Consider the following 20,245-nt stretch of genomic DNA (forward strand, 5'->3'; position numbering starts at 1 on the left):
TCACATGCTAAGTGAGGGAGCTACGAAAGGAAAGGAGGGTTTTTATGTGTCTGCCTCACTCAGGGATTTGGATCAAGACCAGAATATTTACATGTATTTGGTAGAGAGAAATGCTGATATCTCTTGGTGACCTTCCTTATCCAATCTAAAGACTTAATTGTTAAGTGACATGGGTATTGTGGTGAATACAATTATTGTAGCTTCTAAGACAATAGACAGTGTGGAACTGCTAAAAAGTTTTGTGAGTTAAGTTCTGTTTGCATGAGTTTATTTAGTACAACTGCAAGTCTTCCAGTGCGGAATAGAGTCCCTAAACCTGCCAAAGACTACTAGAAAAACCGGTACTGGGAGGGAAGCCATGGCTTTTTGGCATGTTCCTATCTCCAACTGTTGACAATATCCCACTTTGCCAGCCCAGGCTTGCTGCAGTCTTTCCTGTAAAAACTTCCCATGTTATCTGGAGCATTTTAGTGTTTTTTCAGCTTCCCTGAGTCATTGTAATTTTTTTTTGTTTTTGAAAGGTTCTACATTTTATTATTGGAAAAACCACACCACCAATTGAAACATGACCAAGTCTCTAGGTTAAAAATGGTCACCTCCATCTGGTAGGATTGATCAATGACCATGATCCAGTATAAACCCTCAGTATTGCAATTGTGTGAATCCTTACAGACCCAGCTTCATTTTCCGGTGTCTTCTCTTGGAGTCATACCTGATTTTGTTACCAGTTTTCATCCGAATCCATTGAGGAATAGAACGATTTTGCTTTTGTTTCTTGGCTGGGAATTGCTTGAGTCTGAAAGTCTTGTGAGCAGACATGGCAAGAAACCAGGTCAAGTGTAGGGCACACGATGGTGGAAGAAAGAAGAGCTTGCTATTGTATTCTGTCTCTGTTGAATCACTCAGCTTCACCAACATAATGTATCTTCTTATTAGATTTTCGATTCTCTTGTTAGCAAGAGATTGTTTTTCTGAGTTTAACTTCTTCCCCAGGCTCAGTTTCCCTACTTTGAACAAGAACACGGAGGTCTTCTAAAAAGAATGCTGTAAAGATTAAATGGAATAGCATGTGAAGCTGGGTTTGGTGCCATATACTGTTGGGTTACAGGTGGGGTAAACCGTGTATCTTAAAGCCAGGAACAACAGAAAGAAAAAAGATAAGTTTCCTAGGGCTATCTATCCACTATCAAGTGGTCATCCCTGAAATCATATACATATAAGCAACACCTAATGGGCCAAGCAGATTATATTATATATCTAGGTATGTGTATGTATACATTAATAACAAAGGAAAAAGCCATGATGTTGAGAGGGAGCAAGGAGTACATTTAATTAAAAATATATTTATATATAAAGAAAAAGAAACTCATATATAAAATCAGTTTTTGTAAGTTCTGTGCAAACAAAGTCCTGAACCCAGCAATAAATATTTGTTGGTTGTTTTTCCTCATTCCTCTTTATTATTGTGAAAAAGGATGAGTGTTTCTTTGTGTCCTGTGCCCCATGCCAGCGATCTGCTCTTCAGCAATACAGAACTGAGTAATGTAGGCAGGCACTGGCTCCAAAGAACTTGGAGACTTGTTATGTGGGTTGGATTGGAATACAATAAGAAATGAAAAATGGAGCAAGCAAACTTCAATAAAGGAATTATATTACACCACTTGGGAGCCCAGGAGTGGAAAAGTTTTCAGGATGAAGGGAATCAGAAAGCCTTTGGGAGGAGGTCGTTCTTTGGAAAATAGAAGCGTGGAGAAGTTCATTTGCCCCGAGGAAGTCTCAGAAGTGGGGAAAACTGGTATTTGACTTCAGGGAGTTCCACCATAGGGTCTGCATATTTAAAATATATGTTACATATCCTACTTTTCAGAAGTTAGATCAGAGGAATTCATCTTGAAAATCATTCCGAGTAGTTTTGTTGTTTGTTTGCTTCCATTTAAACGAAGATTCAAGAGAATGTGGATCACTAGAATCTATTTTGCCTGAGAAAAAAAGACTTACAGTTTTGTTTAAATATTGGGCCAAATAATGGACTTTCTTAGGCAGGCTTGCCTTAAAAATTTCAGTTGTATAAATCTTTCAGGACTGAACTATTAATTTTGGCAATTTGAAGGAAGAAACCTTTCAATGTCATTCTTCAGCAGAATCTGAACTCAAAAGTGGACAACAAATGAAAGACCTTGTTATAGCTTTCTGGAAGTGATATCTCTGTCTGTGTCTGTGACTTCACATTCTCTCCTGGATGCTTATTTCTGAAATGTCCTGTCTTCCATGGAGAGACATAACATTGAGGGTTCAAGTACAGAAGTGATAACACATCAGGTCTGTACCTCTTTTTTTCCCCTGGCCTCTGTCACCCTCTTTCCTTCCTTTTTCTTTCCTGATTTTTTTTTTTAGGCAATCTTTCCTATAGCCGAGATTGATCTCTAATTTGCTATGTAGCTCAGTATATCTTTGAACTCCTGATCTTCCCTCCTCCATTTCCCAAGTGTTGGATTACTGGTGAGCACCACTATGCCCAGCAGGTCCATCTTCCAAATGGCCAAGTGAAAATGAATTATTAGTATTTTCCAGTCATAATCAAATCCACTCATTGAGAATTTAGTCTTATTTTAATGAATACCTTTCGTACTCAAATTTTTTGGGTCCCTTTTTGGTTCTTTGTGAAGCCTGCTTGCTGTTATTTTGTTTGTTTGTTTGTTTAATTGAGTCTCCTGTTGTAACAGGTAATTTTAACTGATATTAACCTGGGCTAAGGGATGCCCAGGTAACTGTTGGAATGCTGTTCTTGGGGATGTATGTGAGGCTGCTTCTGGAAGAGGTTAGCATTTGCATCAGTAGTACAGAGTGAAGATTATCTTCCCTCATCAAATGTCTTGAGAACCATGAAGAACACAAATGCAGAGAAAATGGACTAGAGTGATGGTTCAGCAGTTAAGAGCACATACTGCTCTTGCTAAGGACCTGGGTTCAGTTCCCAGCATACATGTCAGACACTCCTATCCATTTGTAACCCTAGCTTCAGGGAATCCAATGCCTCTGGCCTCCTTGGGCACATGACTTATATGCACACACCCCCACACAGACATAAACACATGCATATAATTAAAATTAATAAAAAGAAAATTTAAAAATGCAGAGATAGGGCAATCCATTCTGGCTGGAATGGAGACACTCATTTTCTCTGTGAAAGAAATGTTGTGGAATAATGGAAGTACTAAATCAGATAACCTAGGAAAAACACTTCAAGCAGGACTTTGACACTTAAAAAAACCTTAAGAAGCATTATACATTATTATTAAGTATCATATGCTATTGTAAGTATGAATGTTGGCACAAAACTTTTGCTAATTAAAAATGGTTTTCATGGCTTTATTTTGTGAAACTGTAAATCGAGTCTTCCAGTATTTACTCGGGGAGTGGAAAGTCCCTGAGCCTGCCTGAGAATATGGGAAGAACCCGCTACTGCATCGAAACCACAGCTTTTCTGCATGTTCCTATCTTCAGCCATTGGGAGTGGCCCACGCTTGCCAGTCCGGGCTTGGTGAAGCCTCATCTGTAAGATCTTCCCACAACATCTTCATTAGAGCGGTTTCTCTTGCAGTCTAGTTGAGGCACTGTTGTACCTCTCCTGTTTGTCTTGGGCTGATTTGGACAAACATATCACCTGAATAACTCACACACACTATTACTGGCAAAAAAGTTTCCTCCCCCGCACCCACAACTTTAACCTCTCTCATTCTCTATTTCTTTAGCTGTAAGATGAGGAGAACAGTATCTTTCTAAAAGGAATGTTGCAAAAGTTAAATAAAAAATGCATGAAGCATTTTGTGACCTCCATTACTGGGTTATGTGTGTTTTGAGACCATCTCAAAAAAAGCCAAAACCAGCATAAAAAATTAATAGCTAAATGAATGAATGAAAAGAAAAAGAAATGCAAAGAGCATTCTTGACAGCATGTGTCCCTTAAACACCAGTAAATCTTGGTGCTTTTCACCCATACAGAAGATAAGCTTGGTTCTCTGCGTTCTGTGCTCCTTCCCAATGCTCTGTATGAGACAGAACGGAGTCAATGTGGACATTGCCTCTATAGCACATGAAGACTTGTTTCATGGGTAATTGGAGTAAAATAACATTCAAAATACAAAGTAGAGTGAGAAAAGTTCTGTAGAGAGTTATAGCATAGCACCAGGGAACCCAGAGTCAGAGAGCAATTTCTCAAGGGGAAGAAAGCCAGGAAGAAGGCTTTGGGGCGGAAACTGAAGCCCAAGGGAGGGAGTATGTCGCATGGTAGGTTACAGCTGCTCACAGGGCAGTCTTGAGTTTCTTCTCAGGCCATTCAGCTTTGGTTTAATTTTCTTCTTCAAGGCAGGGTCTCATTAAGTAGTCCTGACTGTTCTGGAACTCAGCAGAGACCTGCCTGCCTCAGCCTCTAGAGGGCTGGCATTAAAGGCTTGTGTCATTATACCTGAGTCTTCAGTCTATCTGAAAATGATATATAACACAGCATATGTTTCAAAAGGACAAACGGAGAAGATTGACCTTGGAAATCTTTTTCGAATAGTTCCTTTGATTTTCATTTAAACAGTAGTTCTCAGTCAACGATTCAAGAGAATGTGGACTGCTTTGATAGATTCTGTACTAGAAAAAGACTCTCTGTCTTATTAAATATTAGGCAATACTCATCTGCCACTAGGCTTTTGGCATGGTTTGAATATGGCTTATTTTCTCTAAAACCCATCTTGAAATTATGCTGAGAAGGGATTTGCTGTGACTAGAAAGCTTTTGCCTGGAGTCCTTCTTATGGGAATTGATTAGTACTGTGAGGGTGGACTATCACAAAGTGAGTGTGGTTCTCATCTTCTGTGTCTCCTACAGGCTCAGGCTTGTCCTTGATCTGCATCAGGAGCTGAGGCTTCATGGGGCCCTTGCCAGAGGCTGCCTCCCAGACCACTTCCCTTAATATGTTACCTGTTCAGAAGTGTTCTGTGTCACAGAAAACTGATCAATACAACAAAGTCATTTGCCTACTTATGCATTTTGCCTGTTTTTCTTTTGCTTTCTAATAAAAAAACACAGAGAACATATAATAATGCCTTATCAGATTTAAAAAGTTTTCTTTTTGGAGACAGGATCTTGCAGTGTAGCTCAGGCTAGCCCAAAACTGGGCTCTGTAGTTTAGGCTAACCTATAACCCTTCTACCATGATACCTAATTGCTGAAATCACAGTCATATACCACCATATCTAGCCAGGTTTTTCTTTTTCTTTTTTACTTTGATTTTTTCGAGATAGGGTTTCTCTGTGTAGTTTTGGTGCCTGTCCTGGATCTTGCTCTGCAGACCAGGCTGGCCTCGAACTCACAGAGATCCACCTTGCTCTGCCTCCTGTGTGCTGGGATTAAAGGCGTACACCATCGCTGCCTGGCCTAGCCAGGTTTTTCTTAAAAGATTTTAGTAATCCCAAGGCTGTCTAGATATTTCTTTCATTTTAAAGATTAGTTTTAAAATTTACCTTTTAAATTGGAGGATTTTCCTAATTTGGATTCACCCATGTGTGCACTGCCTACAGAATACTACTTTTTTTTTTGCCTGTGTATTGAATTAGTTTCCCAATGCTCTATGGAAATTAGTCTTTCTTTCTTCCTTCCTTCCTTCCTTTCTTTCTTTTTGGCTGATATACACTGCAAACAGACATCATTTTCTCTTTCTGAGATTTACATTGTTTCTCTGTGCATTTATTTGTATAAAATTACATATTATATTTAGTGTAATAGCTTTTTCTATATTAATATTTGGAAAATGAGTTGTTCACTTTAACTCATACTCTTCAAAGTTAGATTTTAAGAAAATACTCTGATTTATATAGAGCAACTTAGTTGATTTTAATTGACTCAGATACAAAATTTACAACATTGAACATCCACTTTTATGTTACAAAGATTGTTTAGTAGACAACAGGATAGTAAATTAATTCTAAATAAGATGGAATTTTAGTTCTACTACAATTTCCAGTTTAAATATGAATAAAGTTGCAACAAATAGAAAAATTGTCAAACTGGGTGTGGGCATTTTGGTACCGAAACCAGGAATAAACTTGACAGCCTCGGCAATGTTGGAGACCTCTGATCTGAGGTGGGCTTCATTGATGGCCTGAATCCCAATGTAGAGCTTGCCACCATTTTCAATTTTTTCCGGTTTGAATTTAAAATTTTCTTTTGAGCCAGCCTCTTTAGGAATCAGAGAATGAGTTTTCACTGAAGTAGCCTTGTTAAAATCTTCTTTTATATCCCAAGAATGCTTACCCATTCTGATGTCGTATCTTTGCGCTGGAAAAAAGAGACGTGTTCATTAGAGTTGTGATGACTGTTCTCGACACTGCACTGCGCCTGCGTAGGAGTTACCAGCCTTGCATGCGGCGCTTTAGTGATGGAGAGCCCAGGTACAGTTTGTATCTGGTTATCTCATCTCACCGATTTTAAAGACAAGTATATGAACAGTTATTTTAAAAAATGTCCAGTTACAAAAATCACAGAAAAGATAATTCAGTATCGGTCATACCAGCCCGCCACCCAGAGTCCGGGTTTCTTTTTAGAAGGACGTAGAAAGAGCTGAACTCAGTTTTAAGTTAGAACAAGGAATGCATAATGTTCATGTGCGGTAAAGACCGTGAGTATCTTCTGTGACTTTTTATTCAGTTGAAAGAAGGAGTAAGGGGGTGGGGGTGGGGCACTCAGTGAGAGACCAGAGGACAGATGAGGATGAGTCAAAGGCACAGAAGCCGGATGAGCACTAATTACACTAATGTGCTCAGGACCTGGTGCGGCCTCGACCCGCATCTTGAGTTTCCTCCTGTCATCCTTCTCGTCTCCATTTTTAAAAGTGTAAAACGGAGACTTAGTCATTTGATTAATTCAGCAGAAAGTTTTTGACTGCTGATATTCTGAAGTGAGGTTTGTAAATGATAACGAATGAAAAGTGTTTAGAACAATTTAGTAAGTATTTAATTAACGGGTGACTGGAATGTTAGCTGCTGGAAAGGAAAGGCGGATACCTACGTGAGTACTGAATTTCACACTGACTTTAGAAATCTAACAGAGAAAGTGACATAAACTAGCTTATAAATTGTGAATATAAATTATTTGTAGCTCTTATTTAGCATAAACACTTTATTTTTTATATTTTTAGATATTGTAGAATCTGCTTAAAATATGTGGTAAGTTCGATTTTTTTATCCCTTAATTATGTTTAGCATTTAGTTTCTCCACTGATAAGTCTTATCCATTCAACTATTCTTCACACAAACATTGTTTTTTATTTAGGTTGATCTGTCTATCTATCATCTATCTGTAGTTATCTCTTTACCTATGTGTATTTCATACTTAATTGATTTCTAAGAGTAGACCTTGTTCCAGAGAACCCAATAATGTTCAATACTGAACAATAATTGAACAAAATTGAGCACAGACAGAAATGCTTAGAAAATTGCCCTTGTTTACACTAAAGAACCCAACAGAATGGTGTTACTTCTTCTCATTTAATTTAAAAATAGTTCAAACTAAAAGCAACAATTTGATAACAAAAATCTGAAAAAACTGTATTAGAATTTTAAATTATTAAAACATGAATAATTTGATTCAACTTGTATCTTTTTGTGTTCAAGTTTTTGTATTTGAAAGTATGTGGTGGTATTTTACTTGTACTGAAATGTGATTTTAATTGTATGTTAATAAATAAAGTTGCCTGGGGGTCAGAGCTATTAGAGCCATAGCAAGTGCGTGGCGGCAGTGGCACACGCCTTTAAGGACCTGGAGGGCGGTACATACAGGCAGTGGCGAGGCAGTCACATGTTTGGGTTTACAACCAATGAGAAGGCAGAACAGAAAGACTATAAAGACATACACACAGGAAGTAGGTCCCTTTTTGGAGAGCTCTCTTGACTGAAGAGGATCGCTGAAGCAGGAAGGGTGAGGCTCTTAGCTCTGACCTCTTGGCTTTCTTCTCTGAATCAGCTCTGTGTTTCTTATTTAATAAGACGGTTGGTTACATCTACAAAAGTAGGTGAACAATGAGCTATTGTAGCCACTCCATAAATAATACCCATAAAGAAGACTTTGGAGAAGTTTTAGCAAATGAAAGATAATGGGCTTTCTTTTAGAATGTTTTAAAACTCAGCATCCAGATTACCTTTTCCTTTGTCTAGGATCCTGCCAGGGGCGGTCCATGTAAGGTGAAGATGATCTCCCTCAAACTGGGCTTCCAGATCTGTCACTTTACTGGATGGGAACCCAGGAGGGGTATGTCACCACCAGGATGTGTTCCAGACACAGTGAAGGGCCCTCCAGTGATTTCTCTGCCTACCACAGTAGTGTCTTTGTCTTCTGGATACTCAGGTTCAGATGGATTCCATATAATTTCACCTACACCCCCCGCAAAAAAAAATGTAACTTTCTATGTTTTCATGTCTGTTCTTGTAGGTTGATCTTGAAGCTACTCAGTGCTGATGTTGATTAGCAGCAGATATTGAAAAGTACAACGTTTAGTGAAAAAAAAATCTTGTTTTAACGGAATTTTGAAATGGATGAGGGGACGTTAAATTTTAGTTAAACTATATCTAACACTTGCCTGTAAATTTTTTGAGGACACAAGTTGTTTCATCCCTATTTACAGCTCCAGCATCTAGCACAGAGCCTCCATCATAAAGATGCTTAGTGAGCTTTATCGATGTAAATGGAATGATGACTTGAAGGGGTATTAACAAAATATGCAGAAATATGGTCTACGAATCCACTGACCTGAGTTTGACCTTGAAACATTCAGATGATTACAAGGAATTACATGCCTGGATTTTCAGTAGTCTATTAGGATTTTTGATGTTTGTTGTATTCATTAGACCTAAAAGCACACATATTTCTGTTTGAAAGTTACTTACCATTTTCAACATAGCCAGGTACATATAGAGCCTTGTTTGGTTGTTTTAAATTTACTTTAGTGAAGGTTTTTCTTGCCTGGGCCCTGACTTTTAAGCTGTATCTCCCATTTCCATGGTACTCTGCAAAATATCTTGAGTAGATGCCATCATTTTTGAGTGTATCAGCACCTTGGCAATGGAATGTAAGAATTAGTCATCTAGTTAGAAAAACTAGTCACAGTTGTGACTGTGAGCACAGGTGATGTCAGTGATTTCACAGATAAGATAGCACAGTTTCAAGTACATGAATCCTAGAGTCACACCGTTTTGCTTCAAAGCTTGTCTTGGTCACGTTATGACCCATAGTGTTGGAGTAATTCACAGTAGGTGTTCAGTCCTTTTGTGGTGCACATTTGATTAGTAATAGCTGTTCTTATTTCTTATAAGAAACTTACCAAGATAAGAAAATATAGAGAAAACTAAATACGTTAAAACTGACAATGGAGATGGAGAAGAACTGTACTCAACTTCCTTCCATGGTTCAAGTAAAACTGCTCACCAACTTTGAAGATGATGATGAAGATGATGATGGTGTTTACATCTGTGCAGAGGTTTGACACATTACAACTAGATTCCATTCACTTTGAAATACAGTTCTTAAGCCTACAGAGGAAGCATTGAGATAGAGTCCAGAAAGAGAATTTTAAATTCAATGCTGTCAACGCGGGTTCCCATTACCTGCTCCATTGTCCCAGAGCTCCAGTGTGACTTGATGTCCATCTTCAGCTTCTATAGTGGCTGTGACATTGGCTCCCAGAACAGGCAGAAACCCTTGGCTGACTCGTGCATAAACAATCATTGGTCTAGTGTACCGTGCTGTGTTTTGACTCATGTGAGCAGTTACGATTACTGGGGGTGTGGTAGGGCTTCTTGCTCGAGTGGTCACCGTCACTGTTAGCAACTGAGATTCATTAGCCTTATTGAAGAGGCTGTAGGTCCAAGTCCCTGTCTGAAACAAAACATATTTTAATTGCTTTGGTAGTGTTTTCTTATTCTGTGCTTAGGATATATATTTACCTAGAAATGTAAAAAGAAGAATAATGGTTACTTGTTTGATGAGGAGGAGGGAGCAGGGCCTCCTGCAAGCTAAGCTAGTTCACCACTCAGACACTCCCTCTGCCTAAGTAATGATTTTTTTTTTTTTTTTTTTTTTTTTTTTTTTGGTTTTTCGAGACAGGGTTTCTCTGTGTAGCTTTGTGGCTTTTCCTGGAACTCACTTGGTAGCCCAGGCTGGCCTCCAACTCCCATGTTTGGACTTCCCAATTTTATGCAAGAGCAAATGGAAACCTAGAGGCTCAAAATGCTTTGCCTGAAAGGCCTGACTACCCGTTCAGGGCTCATTCCATCGTGGAGTGTTTCTGTCAGGTCCCAGCGCATCCTAAGCCTTGTGTGGCTACTGCAGTAATCGCCCAGATGGACTTCCTGACACTTATTAGTTCCATAAGTATTAATGAATACCATATTTTAAGCAATCGTTTCTCCTCTGTAACCTATTTTTTTCAGCTTCTTACATGTAGGTAATCTCACTTTTCCTTTGTCTCCATTATCTATTTTCATCAATCTTTACTTTGTTCTAAACGGTCAATATTTAATTATCATTGATGTGGTTTTGATCCAACTAGAACATAAGCCATTATCTTCTAAGAACTGGTTTTAATTTCATTTCTATAGTATTGTACTACATTTAGGCTTTGCTAAGATAGCATGCACTTCCTTTTGGTGACTGATTTTCAATCATAAACAATTTTAATTCCTTAAATTTCCCTTTGTTCTTATCACACTTATTTTGAGCAAGGTTTTAGTAATTGTAGAATTCGGCGTGGGACACTACAACACTGAGGACCTTGAAAAGTAATATTTTGTGGAGTATAACTAAACATCTGAAATATATGGTTAAGAAGATCGATGACAGCACAAGTAATTAGGCTTTCCCATTGAAAACTCCCCTTTAGGAGGGCTTCGCTTTTATGCCAATTACGATGTAAATGGCCTTATGGATGCTTTCAGTGGGATTTCATCTAGAAGTGGCAGCATCTCTCAGCAGGCTCTGCAGGTCAGCAAAACCCTTTGTCTCCTCACTTGCAGTAAACTCCCATTATCCTATTTACTCCCTAGTCTTCTCTAACAGATAACTCTCCCTTAAGAACGGGTCTGTTGTATAGAGGAAGCACTTCCTTACTGAATCGGTTCCCATGGCTTACACATGTCTCATCTCCTCCAGTCCTTTATTCCTCATAATATTATTTTACTCTTTATAATTTTTGTAAATTTAATTTTAATAATTTAATTTCTTTCTTACATTTATTTTACTGAAAAAATATTTATTTTAACTGAAATATTTTTTAAATCCAAAATTGAACTGCTAAATTTTAAAATTCCATAGTAAGAACATAGGGGGTTTTGTATGTTTGTTTTTTATTTCTGTAACAGTTGGAAAGCAAAGCCTTGAATATTAAAGGGAAGGAATTGATAACCGGTACAGTATTGGTGGATAGTACCATTGGCAATGACACATTCTTTGTTATCACCTGGACAATACAAAAGCCAGAAATTATTCTTCAAGATCCAAAAGGAAAAAAATATACAACCTCAGATTTCCGAGGTGATGATAAGCTAAATATTTTCTCTGTTCGACTTCAAATACCAGGCATCGCGGAGGTAATCTATTCTTTGGTTTTCATTAATTACCAATTTATATCAGAAAATAAAGGCCCCTTCTGTGTTCTCAATGCTAAAACAGTAACAGATAAGTCATTTTAAAAATCATCTTAATAGAACACATAGGGACTCATACCCATGTTATTAGTTTATAAAATCAGATGTTAAAATCATTACTTAGCCAGGCGGTGGTGGCGCACGCCTTTAATCCCAGCACTCGGGAGGCAGAGCCAGGCTCTTACCTTTTTATCTAACAATCTATTAAATAATTTACTGGAATGAAATATTTTTTAAAATGTATATTTTAATAAATACCAAGTAGAAAATCATCAAAGATTGTCAACGACAGGGGCTTGATTAAATTATTGCATGATATAGTGTTTCCTCCCTCTACTCCTCCCAGTTCCTCCTTATCTCTGGATCTACTCCCTTTTTGTCTCTCATTAGAAAAGAAAGGCTTCTAAAAGACAATAAACATGACAATATAATATATAACAGGATGAACCAAAACTGTCATATTGTCATTGGACAGGGCAACCCAACAGGAGGGAAAGAGTCCCAAGAGCAGGCACAAGTGTCAGAGACACACTCATTCTCACAGTCAGGAGTCCCATAAAAATACTAAGTGAGTAACTATACTATATATGCAGAGGACCTAGTGTAGACCCATGTAAGCCCTGAACTTACTGCTTCAGTAAATATGGCATAATTATTAAAATCTTTCACAGAATCCTTTTTTACATGGGGAGTTTTTAAGGCATATTATGTAAAAGATCAGATTATAATACACACAAAATATAATTACATTTTTGAAGAAGAATGTAGACATGAAGAATAAGAAAAGCATGAAGCGATGTGTTCAGTGGTGGAATCATAGATCGTTTCCATTTTTTCCTTTCCTTACTCTTTTTTGAGAAGAGATCTTGGTAGGTTGGCCACATGGGCCTAAAGCCAATGGACACAAGTGATATTCCTGTCTCAGCCTCCTGAGTAATTAAGATTAGGCAAGCACAATTTCACCTGACTTCATTTTTCTGTGTGTGTGCAATTAAACTTGTCTAGTTAGAACTAAAAGTTATGAGATAAAAATTATCCATAATCTTATAACCTCCACTAACCATCATTTTTTTAATCTCATTGTTCATTGGCATAAACATATGTGTGTTAGTTTATTACAACTAAGATAAAATTAAGTTATATTTCTGTATTTTACTTTAATACTTAATTTGAGAGTGTCAGCAAAAAGTGTCTTACAAATTTCATGCTTCCAGATTTATCTAGCACCAAGCAGACTATCCGCTGTTTGAACCTCAGCAGTGAAAATGCAGGTCTGGGCGGGGCTTCTGTTCCTATCATGGGAGAGGAATTCTGAAAATCAGCAGACTTCTTGATTACGTCCCACGTGCTTCTGTAATTGCACATTTTGTTTTGTTGGTTTGGGGCTTCTGTATTGTGGGTTTTTTCTGTGCAAAATTCAACCACCTTAAAAAAAAAATTCAAACACAATATTGTAAAAACTTGTAGGGGATCACCTTCTTTTCCAAATATGAAGTTAGCTACCTTGTGCATCCTGAACAGGATTTGTCTCCTGACGAGAATAACTTTATAATCAGGTGTTTGGACATACATTTTACATGCCTCTAGTTCAAGTGAGTAATACTATCAACACACACAGCAAACACTTTTTGGAGATTTTAAAGTTAGACCATCAATGAAGAATGGAGGCTGGTCATGTGATTAAGTCACCTTGCTGTTTCCTAATCTAAACATTTGAGGATCTCCCATTCTGAATTATATTTACAGGAAGAGTGTTACAGGTTCTGGTAATTTCTGTCCCCTAAAAGTGGAATAGGAGAGATGGCTGTCCTTTATTGTCAATGCTCCACATCTCCATAGTTGGCCCAGAAACTTGAGGACAGTTACTCTAGCTATTTAGCTTGTTATTAGTGCTGATGAATGACACATATAAACAATACCCTTGAAAGATAATAAAAGTATAAGAGATGTAGACATTTCTCTGAGTGATGAATGGCATCTAATAATTCTGCCAGTAGATGTTTATTACTATAAACCCTGAAAATCCTCTCCAGGAGAGGATTTTGAATGTTCTTACCACAAGAAAGAGCATAAATCTTTAAGGTAATGAATAGGCTATTTAGTCCTATTTCATCATTAGACATTCTGTCTGTCTATTGAAATATCATGTTGTATCCCATAAATTTATTATATGTCAAGTAAAAATTAAAAATAAAAAAGATTGGGCTTACCTAGGGAAAGAGATGACTAGATATTTTGAAAATACATTATCCATTTTAACGTAAAATTTAAGGCTTGTTTTGTACCTACCTTGAATCAAGCACTGAGCTTAAACTTATTTATATTAGACTTTATAAACGTAACAATAACAATGGGAAACAAATATTTCAATTTCATTTTTAAAATAAGCGAACTAAGTATCATATTTAGTAGTGTTCTCTCAGAGACATCTTGAGAATGACAGGGGGGTTTCTATGTCAAGTCCATTGACTAATACATTTGTTGATCCCCATCAAACTATGTATTTAAACCATTATCTCTGTGAACTTTTGTTCTTATGTCTCTCTATTTTATGGAGGCAGGCCATGTATATTTCCCAAATATTATCATTTTATAATGGTTTGGTAAGCTTTAATGAGAAGAAAGTGAAAAATCTACATGTCAGCTGAAAACTCCATTGTAGATTACTTTGGGAGTGATATGAATAAACACTTGGGAGAAACATTAAAGTAAGGTTGTTATTCTGCACACAGGTCCAATAGACATCAGTGAGAGAAGGATTTGAGAAGTTATGTGACTCACTAAGAAGGGTACAGTGCTACATTTGAAGATAACAAACAGCTTCATAAGAAGGGGTAGGATACTATCCAGACACCCTTGACATGGGCTGAATGAGTGATTTTCTTTCTCGTTGTGGAGATGCTTACTATCATAGTAGACATATAGCTTCATCACTTGATACTTCACAAGGATTCTTTCTTGAGTAAATGGAAAGTACTTACAGAATCAAGACTTTGCATGAACATTATGGAGTTCTTGGCAGCTTGGGCTTTGTTTGGGATAAATGTACATTTGGGCTCATACAGTCTTGTCTTTGAATTTCGCTGGCATTTCCTTGATTTGCAGCTGCCTCCCTGACATTCTTTGACCATGATTCTGCTAGAAACATGAGTGGAACATCTATGATAAAAGAATTGGATTACTTTTGTGGTGCAAGCTGTTGAACCCAGGGCCTGTGCATGCTAGGCAAGCCCTCTACCACAAAGCTACACCCTCAGCCCCAGTTTTGAAGTCACACATTCTGTTTTTAAATTAAACCTAGGCAAGTCAGCAATAAAGACCAATGTTCCGAAGTCTTTTTCTCAGTGACAACTCTGTTTGGTCCTGCACAAGCATTTCATTTTGACAAAAGTAGGCACAGTGATTACCTGTACACACTCTTTGTTTTAGTAAAAACTGTCTTTTCTCTGTATACTCATAAGCAGCCATTGGCTTCTTGATATGATCAATAAATCTATTTCCTCTGTGGTTGTGGTATAAGATAGTAATTTCAAACTTACGTGGATATTATAAAGACTAAATTAGCTAAGGGTTACAGAGGATTTTTTTTTTCAGTTAGGAGAGGAAGTCAAAATATGTTTAAAATCTTAAATTTCTATGTATAAATTATGTGGCTTTAAATTTGGTATAGTAATTTGTAGTTTACATCTTTACAACCAGTAAGCTGCTAAAGGAAGAATTGGAAGGACACAGGCATCAAACCATTGGGCTTCATGACAAAGATAGTTACCAAATCCCTGTCAGAGACTATGAAAAGGACTCTTAAACCTTCTTTATGTGTATAATTTCCCCCTATTCATACTTCATGACATTAGTTCATGTCACAGTTTGTTTGTGTTGCAAGGATAATAGTGGTTGTGATGTCTTTCAAGAGAGATTGCTCCTGGGTTGTCTGCGAAGCCTAACTTATACATGATGAGTCTCAAAGTTTCTGGGCATAGTGCAGGGACACTGTAAATGTGGGTTTAGAGCCTTGTTTTCACTAATATATGTCTTTTTATAACTGATGATATGGAAATGCATTCATTTGTTTAATGTTTTAAATACTTATCATTTGATAATCCTTTGCTTAGTTTTGACTTTGTTAGAGAACTACAAAAACAAAACAAAACAAAATCCATAGTCTCAAGGATCTTCAACTCTATTGGGAGAAAACAAATCTCCTGGTTGGCTAAGGCTGGTTAGCAGAAGTCTGAGAGACGTGCACACATGCTCTCTGGGAACTCTCTTCAGGACATCTAACCTCCAATGAGAGGAGCAGACAGACCAAAAGGAGAAATAGGTAAAGACTGAATAGGCATTATCTAGGCAAGGGATAGTTTTGTGGGGTTGAAAGAGTTGGGGTAGGCGGCCATGCTGAGAGCAGCCCAAGCACAGCACCTGTGTGCAAGCCTCAAGCCAGCTTGACACACCACACATCACAAGGGGACAGGAGTAGAGTGTTCTCTAGCATCCTCCCTGAACTAACTGACATTCTCTCATAGAGTTATTTCCTCCAGACACTGATTCCTATGTTCTCAAGACTTCCTCATTGTTCTAAGTGTTTGCTACTTTGAATTTAAAAGACAAATTAAACACCTTACCAGTTCATACATAGGGTTGAGTAAATCTAACCCTAGAATTGTACGCGAACTACAAAATAGAGAGTGCTGAAGAGCCGTAAAGAGGAAGTTTTAGAGTCAGATTAGGTCACAAGTGATACCTTGTTGCTTCAATAGTGTTCTTTTCGGACATGTAGAAGGGACGGTCTCTGTTATACTCATCAAATACTCCCCACCGGAGATGGGCCCACTCATGAACAAAGACTCTGCCTGAGAGAGAAGATTGTCATCTATAAAGCTGTAGTTGAAATAATTTAAGGATGATTTTCCTTCTACTTTGAATTTCTTGCTCATCTGCTAAACTGAGTTGGAGACCTCTAGAAATCAATATTTTTCATTTGCCCAAAAAAGATAAAATGGAAATGAAACCAACAAATGTCTCATTTAATTATCAACTTTATATATACAACAGATTGATTATAATCAGCATATTTCTAAATGAAGGTATTACTTAATGTTTACTTTTCTTTACATTTTAGAAATCCACATTAATAGTTGTCGTTTGCTTTTTCCCAGTGGAATTATGAAGTATAAAATACATATTTCTACCTTGGAGTCCATACATAGGCAAATTATCAGTCAGTAGAAAGTTTGGAGTAAAATGTATGTACTGTCCTCTATCTCCACATTGTCCATATTGAAGTGTGTAGGGATCATCTCTATTTTTCAGATAAGGATCAGCAACTATGACATCTGCCTACAATGCAGAAGAACAAACCCAGTCAAATTACAAGGGCGTTAGAAGTGAGATTTTACAAACAAGGATCATCTCTTTTATACCCATAAATGCTGTATTACTAGTTTTACTCCCAACACAATTAGCATTTATCAAAATGTATGTATTCATCTGTAAAAGGCACAGAAAGAAGCTTAAGAGAGGGATGTGACACCTACTTGGTCATATGATTCTCGTTTTGGTGTTAAGTACTCCGATTTTGACTTCCAGGTCATTGGGACTAAAATGCTTACATTCCTGAAATAAAATCTTCTTTTGGTGGCTTCAAACAGGTAAGTAGAAGCTTGAGTTACCATTTCCTGATAAAATTAAAAGTGCATTGTGGTAACAATGTCACACAACAAAATTAGCATTAAAGTATGTACACAAACTAGAATTGAATCACAGCCCCCTTCCCTCAAACAGGATAATTTTACAAAGTCTCTTGAACCTGTAAGTTTCTTTCACGTGCCCAAATTCATGGGTGCTTTTTACCTGTAACCTCTTGAGGCCAGCAGTAAAGGTTGGCGATAGGAGCGAAGATGCTGGATCAGTTATAAAAGTAATTAGGATTGGAGGTCTGTGGGAGATGCTTGGAAAACTAAGGAAGGGTTAAGAGTCTAACTTAGCAGTCAGAACCCAGACTACAGCAGAAGGGAGGGGTTGGTAAAGAGGGTCATGGTCAATATCCCTGGCTCCTGGAGCTGACTAGGACAGCAGATCTGCAGTGCACTGGGCATTCTCAGCTGGACATGCAGAAATGGCTGAATTCTTGCTTCAACTTGGAGTGCCAGTAAATGAGAAATAGGAAGCTGGTTGTTCTCCTCATATTGCTGCTTCTGTTGACCTGGATAAGATTATAAAAGTTCTTCTGGGAAAAGGTGAGAAAGTGAATGCTGTCAATCAAAATGGCTGCATTCCTTCTTTTGTGCAGCTTTGACAAACAAGCTGAGATCTCTGTCCTGTTATTAGAAGTTGGGGCTGATCCAGATGCAGATGGTAAACACCGTTGTAAGGACCAACAATGAATCCAATGCACCATCAGCAGCAGAGAGCAACTGAAGACGGCTTTTGCTTTTCTGCACTAGAAAGCTACCACAAATGCCCAAGAGGCTGAGGGTCACACTTCTCTACACTTAGCCTGTGATGAGGAGAGAGTGGAAGAAGCAAGGTGGCTGGCCACCCAAGGAGCAAGTGCATACACAGAGAAGAAGGAAGAGAAGACACCCAGGCAAATGGCCAAAGGTGGCCTGGGTTAGTACTCAAGAGAATGGTGGAAAGTTGAGCGATTTGGATTTATTCTTCATATGTTTTGTCACTAATGTCCTGGGAATTAATGTATTGTCCACAGACTGTCTTGCACGGATGATGTTTTCTCATCCTGAATTTTATATTTTACACAACTAGAGAATTTATAGTTTGGCATATTGTTATACTTGATGTTGACTTCCTCTTTAATGAACACAATATACATAGAGAAGAGATAACTAAAAATAAGTATAGTAAAAATTTCTAATTAGCATAAAGTATAATAAAAGACAAAGTTTTACCATGTGGTAATAATAAAACTATGAAAGGCTGGCTGGTTTCAGTTCTGTCATTTATTTTATAACTATAAATCAATTTCTCATTTACATAAGTGTTAGAATCCTCTGGACCACATCTTAGTGATACTGAGAGAATCTAAGAATAGAGTACATGTGCTATGTGCTAAAAACCTTTTATTACAAGTAAAATTAGAAACAAATCGACTTAAAAAATGTGTCCTGTTTGTTTTCTTTAAGGCAAGATAGGTAAGGAATTTAGGTTTTCTGAAGATGCACATTTGGGAGCAACTGGAGAAAAGTGTCAGACAATAAACTGCTGGAGTTTAAGTGTACATTAGCTGTATAGATTTTGTAAAAGCAACACCATTAAGATAAAATATAAGACCATTTCTCCACTTGCTCTAAAGTCTATTACCTTAGCTAGCTAATAATTTATTAAGAGCTTGGACACTGATTTTAATATATAATAAAAATAGAAAACTAAGCAGATACTCATCTTGACTGTAATAATACTGCAGACATGATGAACACAGTCAAAGAGATTTTGGGAGGGTATAACCTTGTGTGTGTGTGTGTGTGTGTGTGTGTGTGTGTGTGTGTGTTTAAATGCCTAGATAAAAAGAATTATTGACATGCAAATATACAGATAATAAAACCCTTCTCACCTTTATGCTTTGGATGAGTCTTTCATCTTCTGGCACACTGGGGTTAATTGCAATGACCACACCCTCATATCCATTGTTATTCAGATGGACCATGGAGCTTTTCACCTCCTGCAAGAGATGCAGGCTGAGGAACAGAAGGACCTTCAGACCTGACACCATGTTTGCACATGCTAAGTGAGGGAGCTACGAAAGGAGGGTTTTTATGTGTCTGCCTCACTCAGGGATTTGGATCCTGTAGAGTGAAATACTCCTATTCTTGATGACCTTCCTGCTGTGGGATGTTCTGTATGTCAAATGTGTTGCTGATTGGTCAATAAATAAATCACTGATTGGCCCGTGGCCAGGCAGGAAGTATAGGCGGGACAAGGAGGAGAGTAGAGCTGGGAAGTGGAAGGCTGAGTCAGAGAGACACTCACTGCCAGCCGCCATGATGAGAAACAGCATGTGATGATGCTGGTAAGCCACGAGCCATGTGGCAAGGTATAGATTAATGGAAATGGATTAATTTAAGCTGTAAGAACAGTTAGCAAGAAGCCTGCCACGGCCATACAGTTTGTAACCAATATAAGTCTCTGTGTTTACTTGGTCGGGTCTGAGGGGCTGTGGGACTGGCAGGTGAGAGAGATTTGTCCTGACTGTGGGCCAGGCAGGAAAACTCTAGCTACAAATGGCGCCCAACGTGGGGCAAGAGTTTCCACCTAAAACCTGAGAAAAAAGATTCTAAAACGGAGCTAAAAACAGTTCCTAGTTGTCTCTTTCAAGTTAGCGGCAGCCTGCCGGTTTGAGCTACTGGTGGTTTCCTAGCATGCACGCTCGACCTGCAGTTTGGCGGAAATAAGGCCTCTGCAAGCGGCACATTAAGCTGTGTGGTGGATTTAGCCTTTGCTAGTACAAAAAAAAAAAGAGGTTTCTGGGCTACACGCTGCTTTGATAGAAGCATAGACCCACTATTTCTGAGAGTTGATGGCTCCCAGAGCTGTCGGAAAACGTATCACCG

The 20,245-nt window shown here is 38.0% G+C and overlaps 2 protein-coding genes across 2 annotated transcripts; both read right to left on the reverse strand.

The window, feature by feature from the left end:
• Positions 1-643: 643 nt before the first annotated feature.
• Positions 644-5,476, reverse strand: LOC128106434 (60S ribosomal protein L39-like). The gene has a single exon (XM_052731939.1). The coding sequence runs from the start codon at positions 916-918 to the stop codon at positions 667-669; it is 252 nt and encodes an 83-aa protein (XP_052587899.1). The 5' UTR covers positions 919-5,476; the 3' UTR covers positions 644-666.
• Positions 5,477-5,512: 36 nt separating this feature from the next.
• Positions 5,513-19,996, reverse strand: LOC128106706 (calcium-activated chloride channel regulator 3A-1-like). The gene is given in 10 exon segments (XM_052732235.1): positions 5,513-8,282; positions 8,285-8,415; positions 8,928-9,095; positions 9,645-9,960; positions 12,879-13,106; positions 14,663-14,840; positions 16,423-16,531; positions 16,871-17,018; positions 17,216-17,356; positions 19,249-19,996. Coding segments are annotated over 10 exon segments (1,701 nt in total). The 5' UTR covers positions 19,408-19,996; the 3' UTR covers positions 5,513-8,159.
• Between the last annotated feature and the right edge of the window lie 249 nt (positions 19,997-20,245).

Source organism: Peromyscus californicus, unplaced genomic scaffold, assembly GCF_007827085.1.
Source record: "Peromyscus californicus insignis strain IS unplaced genomic scaffold, ASM782708v3 Scaffold_9__1_contigs__length_137607984, whole genome shotgun sequence".
NCBI classification, from domain to species: Eukaryota; Metazoa; Chordata; class Mammalia; order Rodentia; family Cricetidae; genus Peromyscus; species Peromyscus californicus.

What these genes read in the sequence shown, in the direction of transcription:
- LOC128106434 (XM_052731939.1), bottom strand. Translation starts at nt 918, where the DNA reads ATGTTGGTGAAGCTGAGTGATTCAACAGAGACAGAATACAATAGCAAG.